This window comes from Bombina bombina, chromosome 3 (genome assembly GCF_027579735.1).
Source record: "Bombina bombina isolate aBomBom1 chromosome 3, aBomBom1.pri, whole genome shotgun sequence".
Lineage (NCBI taxonomy): Eukaryota > Metazoa > Chordata > Amphibia > Anura > Bombinatoridae > Bombina > Bombina bombina.
The window spans coordinates 715,185,994-715,205,956 of NC_069501.1; the positions used below are offsets into that span (position 1 = coordinate 715,185,994).

Sequence of the window (19,963 nt, forward strand, 5' to 3'; positions counted from 1 at the left end):
TGAGAACTCCTTTTACATTGTTTTTTACCTACTAAGACATCAAAAGTTATGTTCTCCAACCTGTTCCCTTTCTGAATTAGATCAGTCTCTATCTAACAGGAGTTACTAGACTAACTTCTTGCACCTCACAGACAAAAAGGCACGTGAAGCCATTGAGGCCCATTTATCAAGCTCCGTGTTTCTGGCGAGCCTTCAGACTCGCCAGAAACACAAGTTATGGAGCAGCGGTCTAAAGAGCGCTGCTCCATAACCCTGTCCGCCTGCTCTGATGAGGCGGACAGGAATCGCCGCAATTCAACCCGATCGAATACGATTGGGTTGATTGACACCTCCCTGCTGGCGGCCCATTGGCCGCGAGTCTGCAGGGGGCGGCGTTGCACCAGCAGCTCTTGTGAGCTGCTGGTGCAATGCTGAATACGGAAAGCATATTGCTCTCCACATTCAGCGAGGTCTTGCGGACCTGATCCGCACTGTCTGATCAGATCCGCAGTACCTTTCATAAATAGGCCCCATTGTCAGCAGGTATTAATGGTCAGCTTCCTTCTATTGTTAATAACCAGATGCAATAAAACAATGAGAAAAAATATCATTAGCAATTTCAATACAAAACAAATTTGTGCTTTTTGTTCTGAAAGTTCAGCATTTAAGAAAGGACTGTGTTTATTTTCATTTATTTTGTTTTAAAGATACCTTTAAAGGGACAGTATACACCAATTTTCATATAACTGCATATAAATAATAATATGCACAGATACTGATCTAAAAATCCAGTATAAAACTGTTTAAAAACTTACTTAGAAGCTCCCAGTTTAGCTCTGTTAAAAAGGTTACTGCAACACCCACTGCAAGTGGGAAATATCAGACACCCTCCCCCTTCCTTTGGATATGAAAAGACCCTTTACACAAACAGAAGCAAGCTGGAGTAGGTATACGTTGGTATTCTCCTAAAACTTAGGGGCTTGGTTAGGAGTCTAAAAATCAGAGCAATGGTTTTTAAAAATAATCAAAACTATACATTTAAAAAAAAAAACTAAAAAACTTTATGGGCTATATAAATGGATCATCTACAAAACATTTATGCAAAGAAAAAAAACAAGTGTATAATGTCCCTTTAAGCTTTTTCCATAAATAACAAAGTAGCTATCAATAGTTCAGGTGCAATAGTATTGTAATAGTAGCCGTGCATTAGCTTTTTCTAATAGAATGAAAGTGCTTTATTTATATATATACAAATACAAACCCTTGCAGGCAGCTTCTAGTCTTAGGCCATAAGCACATCAGATATTTCACTAAACAATTGTAATTATTTAAACTGAAATCACCAGTGCAGTAAAGAGCAAAAATAAATATATACAGTATATTATACATGTGAAATATTAACTTTCATTATTAGCTTAAGCTATTTTGTAGTATTAAAGCAACATAATTGATCTAAAGGCCTTGGGGCTTTCTTGGACAAAATATACAAGTCCATTTGAAATCCATTATTGTAAAGAAATGAAAGTGCCTACATCTACTCTAGTCATACAGGCAATTATTAAAGAAATATGCCCAAGGAAGCAATATTCACTGCATCTGGTTCATGGGAACTCATTTGTACTTATGCAGTGCATCTATGTTGCACACTTCAACATAAGAGGCTTTACATTGATTGCTCAGCTAACTTAGATTGCAGGAATACCTATTTATCTTCAACTTAGATGTATTTTTTTAAAATAACCCAAGTTAATTGCCTGTTAATTGTAGTTTTTTTTATTAGTATATTTTGAGGAACAAGTCTTTATCAGATATGGTTTCAGGCTTCTCTTAAAGGGACAGTCAAGTCACTATTAAACATTCATGATTCAAATAGAGCACACAATTTTAAACAACTTTCCAATTCACACCACTTATCTAAATGTGCACAGTCTTTTTATATGCATGCTTTCTGAGGCACCAGCTCCTACTGTGCACGTGCACGATTCACATGCTATACGTAATGCTTTTGTGATTGGCTGATGGCTGTCATATGATGCATTAGGAAGAAAAATGTAACTAATTTTCAGAAAAAAAAATCAGACTACTCATTTGAAATTCAAACTAACGGCTTTTGCATTATTAATTTATTATACGTGTCTGTATTGATTGTGCTGTTCTACTGTGTTTATTGGTCCTTTAAGGCCCCTGTTACGATGTGTGTGAGAGAACAGAGATTTGTTGTAAAATAAAATAACAAATCACATTTGTTCATTGTAAACTAGCCTTGACCATATATATATATATATATATATATATATATATATATATATATATATATATATATATATATATATATATATATATATATATATACATACAGTATATATATATATATATATATATATATATATACACATACAGTATATATATATATATATATATATATATATATATATATATATATATATATATATATATATATATATATATATATACACACACACACACACACACACACATTATAAACTGGGTTTCAATTTACAACAGTTTCTATTTGCAACCATTCCTTCCGTAACCTAACCCCGGCGTAAATGGAAGGCTACCTGTGTGTATGTATGTATATATATATATATATATATTTACTGTTCTAAGTGAAAATAAGTTAACACAACTTTGTAAGGAACAAACTTAGAGGGACAGTCAACACCAGAATTTGTTTTAAAAGATAGATAATCCCTTAATTACCAATTCCCCAGTTTTGCATAACCAACACAGTTCTAATAATACACGTTTTACCTCTGTAATTACCTTGTATCTAAGCCTCAGCAGACTGCCCCCTTATTTCAGTTCTTTTGACAGACTTGCATTTAGCCAATCAGAGCTGACTCCATGGTATATTCACGTGCATGAGCTCAATGTTATCTATATGAAACACGTGAACTAATACCCTCTAGTGGTGAAAAACTATCAACATGCATTTAGATTAGAGGTGGCCTTCAAGGTCTAAGAAATTAGCATATGAACCTCCTGCCAAAATTGGAATCTACATGGATACATTTCAGTTTTGAATAGGAGCATTTTTATTATATAAATGTATTATCATAAATGCTTCTATTAAAAGCTATAGGTGTTTTATAAGTGTATTTAAGTATGCACTGCGCACTAGAATTTTAAACACAGCACTTGCTCAGAGAGACTAAGGTGCTTGTCCAATCTGGTGATTCAATTAATTGCTGACATGATACAAGCCCTACTGGCACTCCGAGCAGCTACAGTATTTAAAATGCTGGTGCACTGAGAATATCTAGCTATGCTTCACATGCACATGCAGAGAATTACTAGAAGCATTTTTGCCATTTTATGTATATTGCAAATATGTTTTTATTCAAAGGTATAATTCATCTATGTGCATTTAAATTTTGACAAGAATATCCCATTAAACAACATATTTCTGCAAATTTTGATAAACAGTTGCTATTATATTTGCTTAATTGCTATTTAATTGTTCCTCTCTAACCCAACATCTACCCTACAGGATACTGAAGGATGTGCTGCCCTTGTGTTGCAGGTGTCAGAATGGGAGGGGGATCAGAGGAGTGGTTTTCTATTAGTCCTCTTCTCTCATTTGATTGTGAATTATTTGTTTCTCTCCTTAACATGTGCATCCAACTTCTGTTCAGTTCACATGTGGTTTTTAGTGGGACTAGTTTATGATCATGTGACTGGAGTCATGTTTGACATGAGCTCTTCATATTAGATGCCTCTTACTGACACCATACTACATGTGGGCATATACCATATTATATGAAGTTTTCAGATGGCTTTTGAGGGGAGTATTTCATTTAAGGAAAAAGCTGTGCAGTTGTCATGTTTTGATATAGCGAACCCTAATTTTGCAGTAAGACCTGGTAAGAGTGCTCTTACACTCTATAAAATGCTTGCCAGCCTTATATTAGCAAACTGTAGCTAAGCACTTAAAGGGACAGTACACTGTAAAATAGTTTTTCCATTAATGTATTTTAAATGACTTGTTATACCAACTGCAGAGTTTAAAATATTTGAGAAATTGCATTTTCATGCTTATTTGTGTATATGAAGTAGCTGAGTTTGTGCTTTGAAACCACAGCCTATTACAATGGGTTGAACTTAAAGGTGATATCAGATCTCATTATGTTATAACTTTGTGTACACAAACTTGATTCCTTATCTTTTATTTGGCTGGAACACCAAAGCTCAATACATAGAGAGAGCAATGGACAATTATCATTTTATTACTTAACTACCTTGCATCCCACTGAGAGTGTAACTTCTTCTGCTGGCTGTGTTTACTTAGGCTATTCAATAGCCCATACGCCAGTATCAAAACTTTCAGTATAGTTGGCTATACCACAGGCTAAATCAGCTATTTCAAATGCTGAAATAAGAGTAAAGGAGCTACTTGTAACCAATTTAATACACTGTAGCAGGTAAAAAGGATCATAAGGAATAATTTAAAGGGGAGAATTTTTGTGGGTGAACTGTCCCTTTAAATACTTTGTCCTGTTTGTTGCTTCTAGATTGAGAGGTCTGATGCAGCCCTGACTTTACAAGTGAAGTCAGATAAGTGTCAGGTGTATATTTATTATATGTTTGTTTATTGCATAGTTATTTATTTTGGTCAAGAGGCATTGCACCATTTCTTTCAGCTTTATAGTAGCCCCCTGATCCTGATATAGAGCTCATTCTGTCTGCATTCATTGTATGAAGCATTTACATGGATTTGATGTACAAGCATTTACATGGATTTGATGTACAAGCATTTACATGGATTTGATGTACAAGCATTTACATGGATTTGATGTACAAGCATTTACATGGATTTGATGTACAAGCATTTACATGGATTTGATGTACAAGCATTTACATGGATTTAGTGTAGAACAGACACCACAATATTGCTACTTTTTGCACCATGTTTTCCCACAATTGCTTTTACTGATTTGTATATTGATATTTAATTGGTAAAAAAAGTCTAAACAGTCAAGATGAATTAAAAGTAATGCTAAAATACATATATATGTCCATATCTCTATACTATATTCACCTAGCCCCCTTTCTTCATGTCCATACTGGATTTGGGAGTCGATGGTCTCAATTTAAATTAGGTAAAAGGGTTTGCGGACTTAAAGGGACATAAAACCCAACATTTTCTTTCATGATTCAGATAGAGCATACAATTTTAAAGAACTTTCTAATTTATTTCTATTACATGTTCTTTGTTTTCTTGTTATCCTTTGTGGGAAAGTGGAAGGTTAGTTCAGGAGTGTGCACGTGTTATACATTAGCAAGAGCACTAGATGGCAGCACTATTTTCTGTCATGTAGTGCTCCAGACATGTGCATCCTTCCTATCTAGATATTTCTTCAGCAAAGAATAACAAGAGAACAAAGCAAATTTGATAATAGAAGTAAATTGGTAACTTTAAAATAAAATTATTTTCTATCTGAAAAAATGTTGGGTTTCATATCTGAGGATATACAATCCTTTAATGGTCTGTGTGATGTCACTTATGACTTGTTTATTTGGAGAAGCTAATCAGAACTGATTAAATGAAATAGAGTCGGCCTACGGTTGCCACCTCGGCCATGTTTTCCTGTGCAGGAAAACATGGCCGAGGTGGCAACCTTACCTGACACTGTCATTTTGTTAGCAAAACACATGTTGCTTTGTATTATCTCATCACCTTCTTGTTCTTAGAACTGGAAAAGCCACAATTTTAAGAGTTAAAGTACAGTAAAAAAGGGCAAAATAAAGTGTTTTATAATTAAACCTGTATGATATAGTCTTAGAGTGATTTTATAAACCTTTAAGCTTGAAAAAAACTTGTTTGTGTGCTGCAAAATCTTTAAAATAGTAGACGGTTGCAGCTTTTTTCTGTTTCTTATTCTTAGCATTATTAAATATATTGATAATAACAAATACAGAAGGGTATTTTGTATTTACAGTTGACGTTTTATTTAATTGTACGTTTTAATATGTTTTGATGTGAATTTACCTGGGATGAGTCCCTCCTTTTCTTTGTTATCCAACTTTGTAAATTACATCACTGTTTAGTATTTTTAGGATTCCAAAATGTATTATTACTTTCTCTATTTAAATGGGAAAGAGGGAGCTTACGAACATCTCTGGCAGAATGGCACGAAACGCGTAAGATGTTCAGTCTGTGTTGCTACCACACTATTTTTTAATATGAGTCTTATTTTTTTATTTATTTATCCCTTCTACTTTACAGTTCTTATGGATTTTGTATATTTTAAACTTTTCTAACCAACCCAAACTTGTACCTCTCTATATAGCTTGCTCTTCCATTCTGTGAACACATTTAGATGCTCCTGGATCAGCGACAAGTTTCCAATACTGTAAATATTATGAAATGTGAGCCTATAAATTATTGCTGGTAACCAAATGTAGTCCAATTCTTCCTGCTTGATGCCTGAGGTCTTTGTGTCATCACATTAATGCTTAATATCATGTTTTTCACAAGTACAACATGTTGCTCTGCCTATTGTTAGGGACTAGGGGAAGCTTAGTGAGTTCATAACCGTAATATGGTGGTGAGATTTGATCCAAAATGAATCCTCTTATGTTTGTCTCTCATTAAATCTTTGAGTACAAACTCTTTAAATACAACAGATGGTTATTTGCTGCAGTAACATAGCTCATTAATTCCAGTTACTCCCCAGTTACCAGTAGGAAGTGGAACTGTGCTCAAGTCTGTCTGATTCATCGTGGCGCATGCTTTTGAATGACTATGCTAAGGATGACCAACACAAGAGATCTGAGAGTATAATCCTTCCTATAACTGTCATCTCATAATGAGATGCTGCACGTAGAATGCATCTGTAAACAGTTTTTATTATTGTGCCGTTCTTTATTGTTGACTTATCTACGTTTATTGTTTTAATGTGCGTCTGTTTTCACTTTCTCCATATAATGATGTATTTGCAAAATGCAAAATTGGTTATTTCTTTACTATATTCAACATCTGAGTTTATTTTATCTAAATATCTGTGGCATTTCTAGTGCTGACAGGGTGTCCTTTGTGCAACACAACACAGGCTTTTTTTTTCTTGTCCGTTAAGGGGTTGTTATAGCAAAGCTTTCTATTACTGAGAACTTTTTATATATTGTGAGTTAAAAAAGAGGGAGCACTGTGTGTGTCATTCAATGCATTTTTTTCCCTTCTGTTTTCAATACCCAATTCGCTTTTTGTCCTTTCTAGCTGCACTGAAAATTATTGTTCGATCACATTGTACTCTGTGCTTCATGAAAATTGTCTGGCGCTTGATCCCATACAGTTACTCTTCTTAATCTCGGATTAAGAATAATAGATTTCTTTCCTTGTCCACATATTTCTCAAGAGTGTTCAGTTGTTGAAAATATATATATCATTTCTATGAAGCTCTTGTGTGTGTTGATAAGAGAGCTATTTGTCCCGTGGTTGCAAGGCAACGCGTTTGTCTTTTAGTTGAGGTAAACTGCAATAAGAATATTAGACCTTAAGGGATAAATTCTTTCTTATCGTCATCTGAAAAATAGAAAGGGGGGGTATATGGATAATTATGTTTTGAGGGGGTTTTTGTCTGTAAAGAAACTTTATTGCAAGCAAAATTAGAATTGTAATGGTAAACATAAATCTAAATAAGATATTACAGTAATTTAGTTCAGTTTTTATATTTGACCTACTATAGACTGGAAAAGTGTTTTATGAGCTGCAGTTCACTTTCAAAGCAAGATAGGTTTACATTTAAATGGGAACTAGAGAATGGAAACTTATAGAGATAATGTTCCTGGCACTTAAAAAAAGGAATTTTATACTTTGGCTAGACCATTATTGGTTTCCATTTTTTCAATATAAACTAACTTTTACCCAACATCTGTAAATTTGCATTATGACCATAGCTGATATATATATATATATATATATATATATATATATATATATATATATATATATATATATATATATATATATATATATACGCAAGTAGAAAAACAAAGAGGTACACTCACGGGGTCTTCAATCACAATGGGTATTTATTCCCTCTTAACAGTACTGTTAAGAGAGAATAAATACCCATTGTGATTGAAGACCTTGTGAGTGTACCTCTTTGACTTTCTACTTGTGTATACAACCATCAGGACTGCACCCGGGGCATTTGATTATAAGTGTCGTGAGTGCTTGACCCTACTCAGCAATCATATATACTGTGTGTATATATATATATATATATATATATATATATACACAATTATCTACAAAAGTACCAATGTTTTCCCTGTACACCACTCAGAAGCTCAACTAATTGTGATTCAGGGATCAAAAATTACATGCAGAGTATTAATTTGACAATCTATGGACTATTATATTTAAATTATTATTTATTATGTAAATGTGGGGTTTATGCTTTGAGGGTTAGTTCTCTGTGAGTGTCATATGGATACTTAAGGGGGCTTTGCACTGTGGCTTCTATAAGGGGCGGTGGTGATCACAGGAGATTTACCATGTGTTGGGAGGGTATGTGGATAGGATATGCACACAAAAGCTTCTGTTAGATTATAAAGGGGTTAAATACTATAAGGTGGGGTACTGTGCTATAGAGTTAATGTGGTGTGGATAAATAAGTCGAGTCACAGGTTTTAATAGCAGTGGGTTCATAAGACTAATGCAGAAGGGTATCTAGGAAGAAGGCAACGTATATACTGGTGAGTTCTACCAAGCAATATTTCATCTTTACTTGCACTAATTTATCTTCTGGCAGTCACAATGTGGTCCAGATAGTCCCTTAACTTTTTTTCAGGTTTATGTTCATTATATGGCTCACTGTTCTGTTCCTTTTTAAGTATGTGGCCAATGTTTGGTAAACTTTAGTAATATTTTTCACCTTTTCTGTATTCAATGACAATTTGTTTCTTTTATCAAAGGAATGATTGCTTTTAAAAGTGTTACATTGTGCTTGATAACATAAATGTTCTTGTAAATTTTGTCTAATGTTTAGAAAACGTTTACTGTAACCATTGTTTTTTATCTCTGTGTACTTAAGGTACTAGTTGTTTAGAGCCTAAATTTTATGAAACAGTTACCTGGTTCTGACAAATGATATTTTCTTTTCTCCATTAACAGCGGTCTTACCATATTTAAATGCAAGTATGTCTTACTTAATTGATGTTACAATAGATTAGTGATTCTAGTTTAGCTGTCCTGTGTCATACTTTTTGTACAATTAGATTTAGATCAATATAGTTTTCTTTTTTTCACATCACTTTTTCTTGTTCTGTTGTAAATCATGGTTCTTTTATTTCTGTTTATGTTTATCTTGCATGACAATAGTAGTTTTAGTTCCCAAATAAATGCATCCTCTACATGTGAGTCTTAATCTCAGTATTCCAAATGAATATTGTACACAGTATATTCAATGTTGTCCAACCAGCTCGTCCTTTATATATAAATAACAGCCCAAGGTATTGAATCTTACACATTTTATATGCAAGTCTAGTTCTTTTCTTTTCCAAACCTAATCTAGGTTGATAAAGACCCTTATGTGAAATGTAGACAATTATTCTTTTAACAAATTTAAATCCATTTCAAGGCCGCTTTTTGTGTTTTAATTACGTCTTTGTGCTGATGCCTCTTAAAAAAATATATGTATGGAACTGTTTAGTACATTTTGGGGTTTTGTTTTGTTTGGGTTTTGTTTTTTTTTGCATTCTTTTCTTTTAACAAAGAAACAGAATCAGAAATGAAGCCAGCCTTCGTTTATTTTCTAGCAGCTCCATTCACCTAGATTAGCGTTCAAGGAATGACATTATCTGCAGCTGCTTCCATTTATTCCGGATGTGGAACATCTCCAGTTGAAGCTCCTGTTTTCCCTGATTTTATATTTTCTTTCTTTTACCGGGTCCAAAATAATGTCCCTCACCAGGAAACCATAAAATGTAAAACAATGCGTTGCGTGTTTCAGCTCACTTTACATTTCTTTAGCAAACAAGAAAAAGGGCTGTGTCTTAGAAATGGAAAAAAGTTACATGTAGATTTAATGGAAATCAAAATGTAAGCTTCTTATTTTAAAAAAGTATTTTTTTAGTTACCCAGTATTGAGTCTCGTCATGTATTGATTCCCCTCTACCAATGAATATTATGCATGGGATATTCTCCCCATCAACAAAGAGGTTAAAAGAAAAGTGATTCCAATAACCTAGGGAGGATAACGCTGCCATGTTGAACAAATTGAATACAGGTGAACATTAACTTGTTTTGAGTCCAGAACTTGTAGTATTGTAAAATAATACTATCCCCAATATTACAAAAAAAGTTTTGTTTTATTTATTTTTTTCTTTTTTAAAGGGACATGAGAACCAACATTTTTCTTTCATAATTCAGGTAGAGAAAACTATTTTAAACAACATTCCAATTTACTTCTAATTTGCCTATTTCTTTAGGTGTCCTTTGTTGAAGAAATAGCAATGCACATGGGTAAACTAATAGCATAAGGCATCTATGGGCAACCACCAATCAGCAGCTCTGAGCCTATTTAGATATGCTTTTTAAAAAAGGATATTAAAAGAATGAAGCAAATTAGACAATTGAAGTAAATTGGAAAAATATTTAAAATTGCATGCTCTGTGTTTCATGTCCCTTTAAATAAATTAACCATATGTTTGGCCAAAACCTATAAGTTGCACCCCATAGAGTCTTGCTTTAATGCATTTATGTAGGTGGTGTAAAATCAGAGTTAATGTGCACACATAGATAGGTTGGCTGTATTTATCTACATTGTCTATACATTTCTAATAAGGCTGGCTTCATTTTACACTTGACTTTAAAGGACATACCAGTGAGAGACTGTAGGGTAATAATATCTACAAAGCCTGTGCACATCATGGTTTATAGGGGAATTTCATCTTGCAAGAGTAGGCAGACACCATATTTTTCTGTATTTTGGTTAGTGGATACTATACGTTTTTTAAGATACCTTTTACTTAGGTGTTAAAGGAACATGAAAACCATTTATTTTGTTCACGATTCAGATAGAACAAACAATTTTAAACAACTTTCTAATTTACTTCTATTATCAAATTTTCTTTATTCTTTTGTTGAAAAGCAGGGCTGTAAGCTCAGGTGCATGCACGTGTCTGACTGCAGAATATCACTAAATGGCAGCACTATTTTCTGCCATGTAGTGCACTAGACACCTACCTAAATATCTCTTCAACAAAGAATACCATTCTTTATAATAAAAGTCAATTAGAAACATTTTTAAATTGTATTCTCTGTCTGAACCAGAAAATAAAAAAAATGTGGGTTTCATATCCCTTTAATTTCATGTGACGAACTGACACTTAAAGTGCTGTAATTCTATAAAAATGGTGATACTGTCAGCAATGGAGAATATGAGATCTAATAAATTGTGTTCCTTTTAAAACCTTTCATTTATAACAAGTGTAGACACTAAGCCAAAATGACCATGAACAATTAGGCATTTTTTGACCCCTTAAATGCATGTTCCCGCAAGAAAAAGACACAGACGCCAAAATGGGTTGCAAAAGGCTGCAGCTCCACATTTTATTATAAACATTTAAAACATTGAACCTTAAATATAAAACTGTAAAACAGAATATCCCCACCAAATCCCCAGGAGGTGCTTGCCTAACTTAGTCCTAATGAGTCCACATCCTCAAAGTTAGTCCACCACGTCCTCACAAAACTTTGACCTCCCCTGGACATCCAGGGGGTACACTCCACTTTTCCTAATTAATTCTCCCCAGCAAGCACCCCCCGCCACAGGCTCAGCTTCAACCCCGAGCCCTGACACACAACTGCAAGGCCTTTTGAATCCCTTCCCTCAAGTTAAAGTTAAAGAGGTGGCAACCCAATCTTTCTGGAAAAAAACATTTCCCAGAGTCCCCTTCAAATTCCACATGCCTAATCGACACTACCCCCCTCTTTTAACTACAAAACTACAGATTGTTCTGTTGATCTTCCATCTGGAAGCATCTAGCCCTGCCTCATTCCATGCAAACCTCCACTCCAATCTAGTCTCTATTTCCGACCAAATCAAAATGAGACCTGGGAACAAATCCAACAGCCTCCCCATGTCCCTCTTCATCCTGTCTAACAAAACCTTCTGTGGCATAGCCCTAAATCATTCCCCCCAGCATGAATGAGCAACATACCTGGAGGTTGAAACAACCGAGCATACTCAACCACTTTTATAGGAACCTGGTCCCATTTCATGCCCCCAAAACAAAACCATTTTAGAACAGCCATGTCGTTGCTAATCCCCAACTGGCTTCCACCAACATTACTCAAAACACCAGAGCAGGGCGTACATAACTTTTAAATCTCCCCGATTCCCACCTCCCCACTCTCTTAATCACCTGCTCCCCCAAACCCAACAAACTGGCCTCTGTAGCGGCCCCTATCCTAAAAGAGTGTAAACCGAATTCCGATGCCACAAACCCTGCCCTAGCCAGGGCCTTTTTAAACACCGCCACAAACTTAAAACTCGATAAAAAAAGAACCATCCTTGTGAATGAATAATGGGCCCCCACCTTACCCCTTAGCGCCAAATATCCCTGTAAGCCTGCCACCGGGCAACATTCCCCCCAATAGCCCCTAGGCTAACCAAACAACCTTTCCCCTGTTGGTCATTTTTTTACCGCCTCACCCAAATATGTACCCTGCCCCCTTCGAACCATACCTCAGAAAATTGAATACCCCATGGGTCCCGTTTATTCCCCCCTACCAGTTCAGATATCAGGAAAGCTCCAAAGAATGCCATAATAAAAACCGCCCTGAACAAACACTACTCACACTGCAAACTGCAAATTGCCTGTAAAACCCCCACTACTTTTTGTAAAATTGAAAAAACCACCGGTCTCCGAGTATCACCCACACTTTCCCCCTTTTTCCACCCCCTAGCCACCAAGCGGACCAGAAAAGCTTTAGTCATATCTTCCTGGCCCAAAATTTGGAAAAGGAAAGCCAATGCTGACAACCTCCGCTGCACCATGGCTCTAGAAGCCCCTTCCTCCCGCCAGACCCCAATCCATCTCAAGAGTGTTTGCTGCCTATCTCCAGACCTACCCTCTCTCTTCTCTGACCACAAATAACCACCACTGTTGCCATACCTGCCAGTATGCTTTCCACGTGTTTTGTGCTAACGGTCCCCTCACCAACCAAGCTAAGTCGGGAACGCCATGGACACCGGTCTCCGAGTTCCTTTGCGTCTGGAGCCAACGCCCGAAAGCGATCCCACTGTAAACGGTAAAGAGCGCCAGCAACCCCATTCTGCACAGCCCTAAAAAACACACATTGTTCCTCATACACTCCAAAACAAACAACCAAAGTACCTGAATCACCGGCAGCGAGCTTGCAGTCAGCCTGTTAAGTGCCATCACTACCCCCATGTTGTCGGATCTAAACTTAACTCTTTTGTCAGCTAACTCCCTCTGCCATACCCTCAGAGCTACCCACAACGGAATGAGTTCCAGAAAAGTGACGTTCTTTGTCAACCCCAATTCCAGCCGGCCACTGCCAATGCACCATCTCCCCCCGAGATAGGATCCAAAACCGATCCCCCCTGCTGCATCCGTGAATAATTCCAGATCAGAGGCCAACACTCCCAACTGGGGAATAATGGATCTCCCATTGAAATCATCCAGAAAATCCCGCCACACCTTCAAATCTTCCTTGTTGTTTAGTAATGCAGACTCGATAGTGAGGATGTTTCACCCCAGCCATGGCCAAAGAGAGACGTCTCGCAAACACTCTCTCCACTGGAATGAAACTACAGGCGAAATTAAGCTTCCCTAGTAAAGACTGCAGCTCCCTTAACGTCACTTTCTGCCTTCCCAAGAAAACCGACAATGTCATCTTCAGGTCATTCAATCAATGTGTATTCCCAAGAAATTCAAGGACGTGCAGGGACCCTCAGTTTTCTCCTAAGCCACCGGGATTCCAAATTCCTCTGCCACCCCCCGGAACGCCTTCAACAACTGTTGGCACTCGCTGCCGTTTTGCTGTCCTACAAACAGAAAATCGTCCAGGTAGTGAACCACAGATGAAACCCCGCCCACCGTGCCACTACCCATTCCACGAAAGAACTACATTTTTCGAAATATGAACATGAAATTGAACAACCCATAGGAAGTGCTAAGTCTACGAAATATGAACCGTCAAAGAAGCATCCCAGTAAATGGTGACAGGTCGGGTGCACCGGCAGCAGCCAAAAAGCAGCCTTCATGTCTACTTTAGCCAATAAGGCCCCCTTCCCCGCTTTCCATACCAATGCCGCAGCCCTATCAAAGAATGCGTAACGAACCGCTGCCAAAGCTGGGTCAATTCCATTGTTCACCGATGCCCCTTTTGGATATGATAGACGATGTATCATCAGAAATTGGCACTGTACCTTTTAAGGTACCACCCCCAGTGGTGACACTCGCAAATTGGCCTTGGAGCACTGCTTAAAGGGGCCCACCATATGTCCTAATTGCACCTCCTTGTTCAGTTTGCCCCCTCACCACCTCCGGATACTCCCTAGCAGACTTCAAATTCCCATGGATCCTATACCCTGGTTGTTCAATAATTGAGATCCGAAAACCAGAACTAAATCCTGACACCAATAACTCTGCGTCCGCCCTCCTACCGTGCAGCTCTAACCAGGGGACCATCTTTTTTACCTTCACTGGCGTCCGGGCCCGGAACAACCACATCCCCTACTTTTCCTCCCACTCTCCCCTTTCTAAAACACCTTGCCTGGGGGTGCAAACCCCCGCAATTGGTACATTCATGCTTGTACTTACATATGCTCCCGAATTTACACGTTCCATCATTGAATTGGAAGCAGAGACCTTTTCTGACAGCCACTGCTGTTCCACTGAAGGTGTTGCCTCCATAGCTGGTCCTCGACCCCAGAAAGGACTGGTGGCCTCACAATGGCGTCATGATCTCGAGCCATATCCCCATGTCTCGGCCATCCCACCGCATATCTGGTCTCACTGCAATCCTTTGCCTGAACTGCTCATTGTACCTCCACCAGGCCATTCCCCCATACGTCCTGTAGGCAGATGCTATTTCATTGTAATAACAGAACGACGCCGCCCTTTAATCCGGGCATTTTTCTGCAATGACCGTGGCCAATATGCACAAAGCCCTGGACCAATTTGCAAACGTCTTTGGCAGCTTTCTGTACCTCTTTTTTCTTTCTTCCTCCTTTTTTTTTTCCCCTGCTCCGCCTTAGAATCCTCCTTGATCTCCACAAATTGATCCAGAGGCAATAACGAAAATATCTCCAGGAACTCCCTTTTCCAAGATTTTTCCTTCACTTCGGCTGTCAAATGTAAGACTAACGGCCAATGGAACACAGGCATGGTCGTCTCAATGCTTCCTCTGACACCTTCAGTCCCTTGCCACTAGACCCGGTCCCCATCGTCCCTAGGTTCCCCGTTGCAATGGACTCTGAACCCGTACCAGTCCATGCCCCGGCTGCGGTCACATTCACCCTACCGTCCACCTGCTGTGCCTCCTGCCCTTCGACCTGCGCTATCAGCTCCTTGAGCCCTTTCAAGAACGCCACCCGTCCAGCATCCACGCCCCCAGACATTCCAGAAGAAACACCTGAAGAAGTAGGTGTTGCCCCCGGTCCAGGTCCTGCCGCCATCTCTCTCGTCCTCTCCAGCGGCGAGCTTGCAGTCAGCATGTTAAGTGCCATCACCACCCCTATGTTGTCGGTTCTAAACTTAACCCTTTTGTCAGCTAACTCCCTTGCCCAATAAAATGGGGTTAGGGTTTAATAGCGAATTGGATGTCCCCCCCTTCCTGTGTTCCTCCAAGCAAGGAACCGAACCAGGACATGGAGGTCTCGCTCCAGATCACGGAGGCATTCAGGACTTAGGAGGCTTATGGAACAAGGCAGTGGGGGGACAGCACGAGCAGGGAGCAGCGAGCCAACCCCCAGGACGAGAGAGATGGCGGCAGGACCTGGACCGAGGGGCGATAAGTAGGGTCCTAGGACCTATTACATAAGCACTCTAAAAAACCCACATGCACCACCGACCCTGCATGGCTTCACGGAGCTTGCCCCTGGACAAGTAATATAATTGTTTTTTAATTTTTATTTTTTTACTCACCTCCCCTTATTGCCCTCTGTGCTCCCTCAGTCTCATCCTCCGCTGCCCCACCCAACCTCTCCCCTGCCCTCCTGGAGCGTCCCCCATATGCTCCCACTTCAAGCCAACTGAAACCTTTACCCCCACTGGGGAATGACCCTGTAGCCCCTGCAGCTCTATGCCGGTGCCCTAATCTCTGCACCCAGGATTGTCCTGATCCTACCGACACCCTTTTCCTTTCCCAAATACCCCTGACCCTACTACAGCACCCATACTTAATATCACCCACCCCACTGCTGAAAATTACCTACTACTATCCGGAGCTCTACCCTTACCCCCATTTACTATCCCGTACCCTCTACCTAATGCTACCCTCCCACCATCCTCAACATATGCCGTCCGGCACTCCCCTGCCCAGAGTTCCCGCCATCAGCGCCTGCCAGCCTTGCTATACCATTGGTAGTTTAGTGGGACATACCGGTTTCTCCAGCTGCCGTGCAGCTCCTCCTGGAGGACCCCACAGGCCATACTACCTGCTCCGATCCCGGCGCGCTCTGCCTCTCGTCCATAGACACTATCACCGCGCTCTCCTGCGCTCCGATGTCCGATGCCGTTCCCGACCGGTTCCTTCTGCTCCTTACCCCAGCCGGGGCCAATCCACCTCTGGCTCTCCGATGAGTACCGGGCTCAGGCGCTCCAGCGGTTTGGAGCGCCGTATGAGCCTGGTTCTGCGCTCCTGGGCGGTCGCACCCCCGTTATCTCCTGGTCCAGGGCTCCTTTTTGCTAACTTCAGCTGTTGCAGCACCCATCCGGCTTCTCTATCACTGGACAAGGCTGTCACGGCGTCTAACAGCTCTTTAAGGTCCATCGTAGGCATAACTAACAGTGAGGTGTGAAACGTTAACAGCTTCACACCTCCATTCTGTCTAAGAGGCCTACTTCCTGTCCCCCACCCCCTACTTATACCCCTCACGTCTCCACCTAAGGTCCCACCCCTTTGCTCCCAGCATCATGGGGTCAAAAGCCCTACCCTCTAGGATTTCGCTCTGGGCTACCTTTCACACTTCATTCTATTTATGTGAAGTGCTGTGATTCTACCATGTGTCTACACTGGTCTAATGTATCTAAAGTGACTTATGAAGCATAGTGAAACTGATTTCTAGGCCTTTACATCAGGCATTATTATATTGTTCATCTGATCTGTTTTTTTTGTAAGACAGCAAGAAGCATTGTTTAAGGAATACAATTTGCTGTTGTTTTAGACCAGATGATTACTGGGATTTGATCAGTGGCTCACCGCTCCTACATAACTGTATTAAAGTGAATATAAATTTTGATGGTAAAGTGCCCAGTTTTAAAAAATTCGATTAAAACAGGGGCACTTTAATTCATAAAAATTTACATTTTACTCATGTTGTGAAAATACTTAACTTTTAATCTTGACAGCCGATCCAGCTTCCACCGGTCGTCGGAAGCCTCTTCCTACATCAGAAATGACGGATCGGTCATACTCCAATCACGGCTTTCCCCCGGGGGAATCCGTGTCTGATTCAACTCCGTGATTGTAGGAAGCCGTATTCCTCATTTTAGACCCAGGAAGAGGCTTTGCGACGGGCGCAGGAAGCGATGCAGTGGCTGTCGAGATTAAAAGGTAAGTATTTTCACAAAACGAGTGAAATGTAAATTTTGATGTATTAAAGTTCCCCTGTTTTTAATCGAATTTTTAAAAACCGGGCACTTAATCATCAAAATTTACATTCACTTTAAGTCTTAGTAAATCTTGAGTGGTATCGCTGTCAAACTATGTCTAACAGACCAGAATTCAGTGTAATCTTGGCTTGTGCATAGATGCATTAATATACATTATCCATTTATCTAACGTGTTTTAAGCAGAAATATATCTGTATTGTTATACACATACACTGCAGTACAAACATATTTTATTCATGGAAAATTTGTGATCCATAAAGAAAAAAATCCATATTAATGCAGAACAAAATAACTTAATGTGAAACTGGGATTCACTTGTAAAAATGAAAGGACCTTTAATAAAGAGATTATTTATATGTTTAGGAAGGACAAGGGTACCTACATATAAAAGGTACTGTAGTCTATAGGTGAATTACAAGACATTTCTGTTGTTTTGCTTTAGAATAACTACAGAAAAAAATAACATTTTGTTTGCTGCAGTTGTTTTTTAATAGCCAAACTTTACCCACCACTTGCCTAATTTGGAGGAACTTGAATCTGTAGACAACATGGCAAGCCATGGCCATTATGTTATCAAGTGCATTGTTTTGCCGGAGTTATTTACTGAAACCAATAAGGGAAAGATAAGCAGGAGAACAGTTATTTATTCTGTAGCATATGTGGATATGAGTGTGTGTATTTATTAATATAATCTCTTATATAGGTCATGGATGTAATTCCCTATAGCGTATACATCAGGCAAGCACTTTGTATTATAATATATACAGGAAATAGGCCTGGTAGGGTTAGTATCCCATATCATCATGCTGACTTTATATTATTGTCTATACAATAAGTGGGCACTGTAAGGTTAGCTGGTCTACAGTCTTTCTGCTTTTCTTTCTGGACAGGTTTTCCTGCAGCAGCGGCATACGGACCCGTAGCAGCAGCAGCAGTGGCAGCAGCCAGAGGATCAGGTAGGAGGAGGCCTCACACCTTGCTCTTAGCTTACAAAGGGGCAGCTAACATGGCTGAGGTATTCTATGTGGCTTTACTAGCTAACTCCAGGAAATAGTATTTATAGTGCAGAGAAATAACTGCAGTACTTTTAACCCATTTGTGACCATATTTGTACTGTAAATGTATGTCAATGGGGCTATGCAGGGAAATGTCTGCCTCTTGGGATATTTCCCACCACTCCATATAGCTTCTAAACAGAGGGGTTAAAAGTAAAAGAGTTTGGAGTGATAACCAAATAACCTTGCATTCAATAAGAGAATTTATTTCACTAGCTGATGAAATCACTTATGGAAGAGCTGTAAGTCATGGCTTTATTTGCCCGTCACATTGATATTGTTACAGTTACCTTGTTAAACCTTTCTGGGGAATGGAGACATCAATATTTATATCTCATGTTGGAAACGTAGACAATGCTTAAATGACTTTTTCAATAATGAAGACAAACATATCTCCTCTAGATTATCTGTCTTGTATTCCTTTCTTCCCCCCAACCATCCACTGTTCTTCAATGAATGAAATCATTTTGTTTGCATGTAATCTGTGCTTTATCGTTATCCTATTTACAAATGCTGCAGATATATGCTTAGATGCATTTCCCAATTAGGAGCTGAATTCAATCTCTTACTTTCGTGTTTTTTTTCTTTCCAGCGCAAGAGTATTTGTTACTCACTGCAAATTCTCTTATATTTCTCCCATGCACAGCTGCTCTTCTAATAACTAAACCAGTTGGTTTTAATTCACTCTAATTGGGCACAGTAGTCTTTCTCACTCCTACACTGACAAATTGTAATTTTGCAATGCACAATCAACCTGTCTGTATTTGCATGGCTGTCACAAGCGCCACATCAACCACTTAAATAAAACTTTACATTTCCAACCAGTGCAAGAATACCATTGTCAAGGATCTTGTGATGAACACTTGTACAGACATGTTTTCACGGCAGCGCTCCCCCCCCAAAAAAGCCCGCTTTAGACATATATTGCTTCCAAGATTTGCTTTGAGATATTTCTACGAAATATCAGCTCTGCATGTTTGTTTTAATATTATGTGAACTTGTAAAATGCACATTTAGGTGGGCTAATGAGTTGATGCCGCATATAAACTTTAAAAATATATCATCTTTAGATATTAAAACGGATGCAGTTT

General features: G+C 38.9%; 1 protein-coding gene across 2 annotated transcripts in view; it reads left to right on the top strand.

Annotated features, from left to right (window-relative positions):
- The window catches only part of MSI2 (musashi RNA binding protein 2), a 986,805-nt gene that overhangs the window by 866,048 nt on the left and 100,794 nt on the right, over nucleotides 1–19,963 (top strand). For both annotated transcript variants that reach the window (XM_053707533.1, XM_053707534.1), the window contains exon 11: nucleotides 18,708–18,773. In XM_053707533.1, the coding sequence (XP_053563508.1) occupies nucleotides 18,708–18,773 (66 nt within the window). The remainder of the gene's footprint in view (nucleotides 1–18,707; nucleotides 18,774–19,963) is intronic.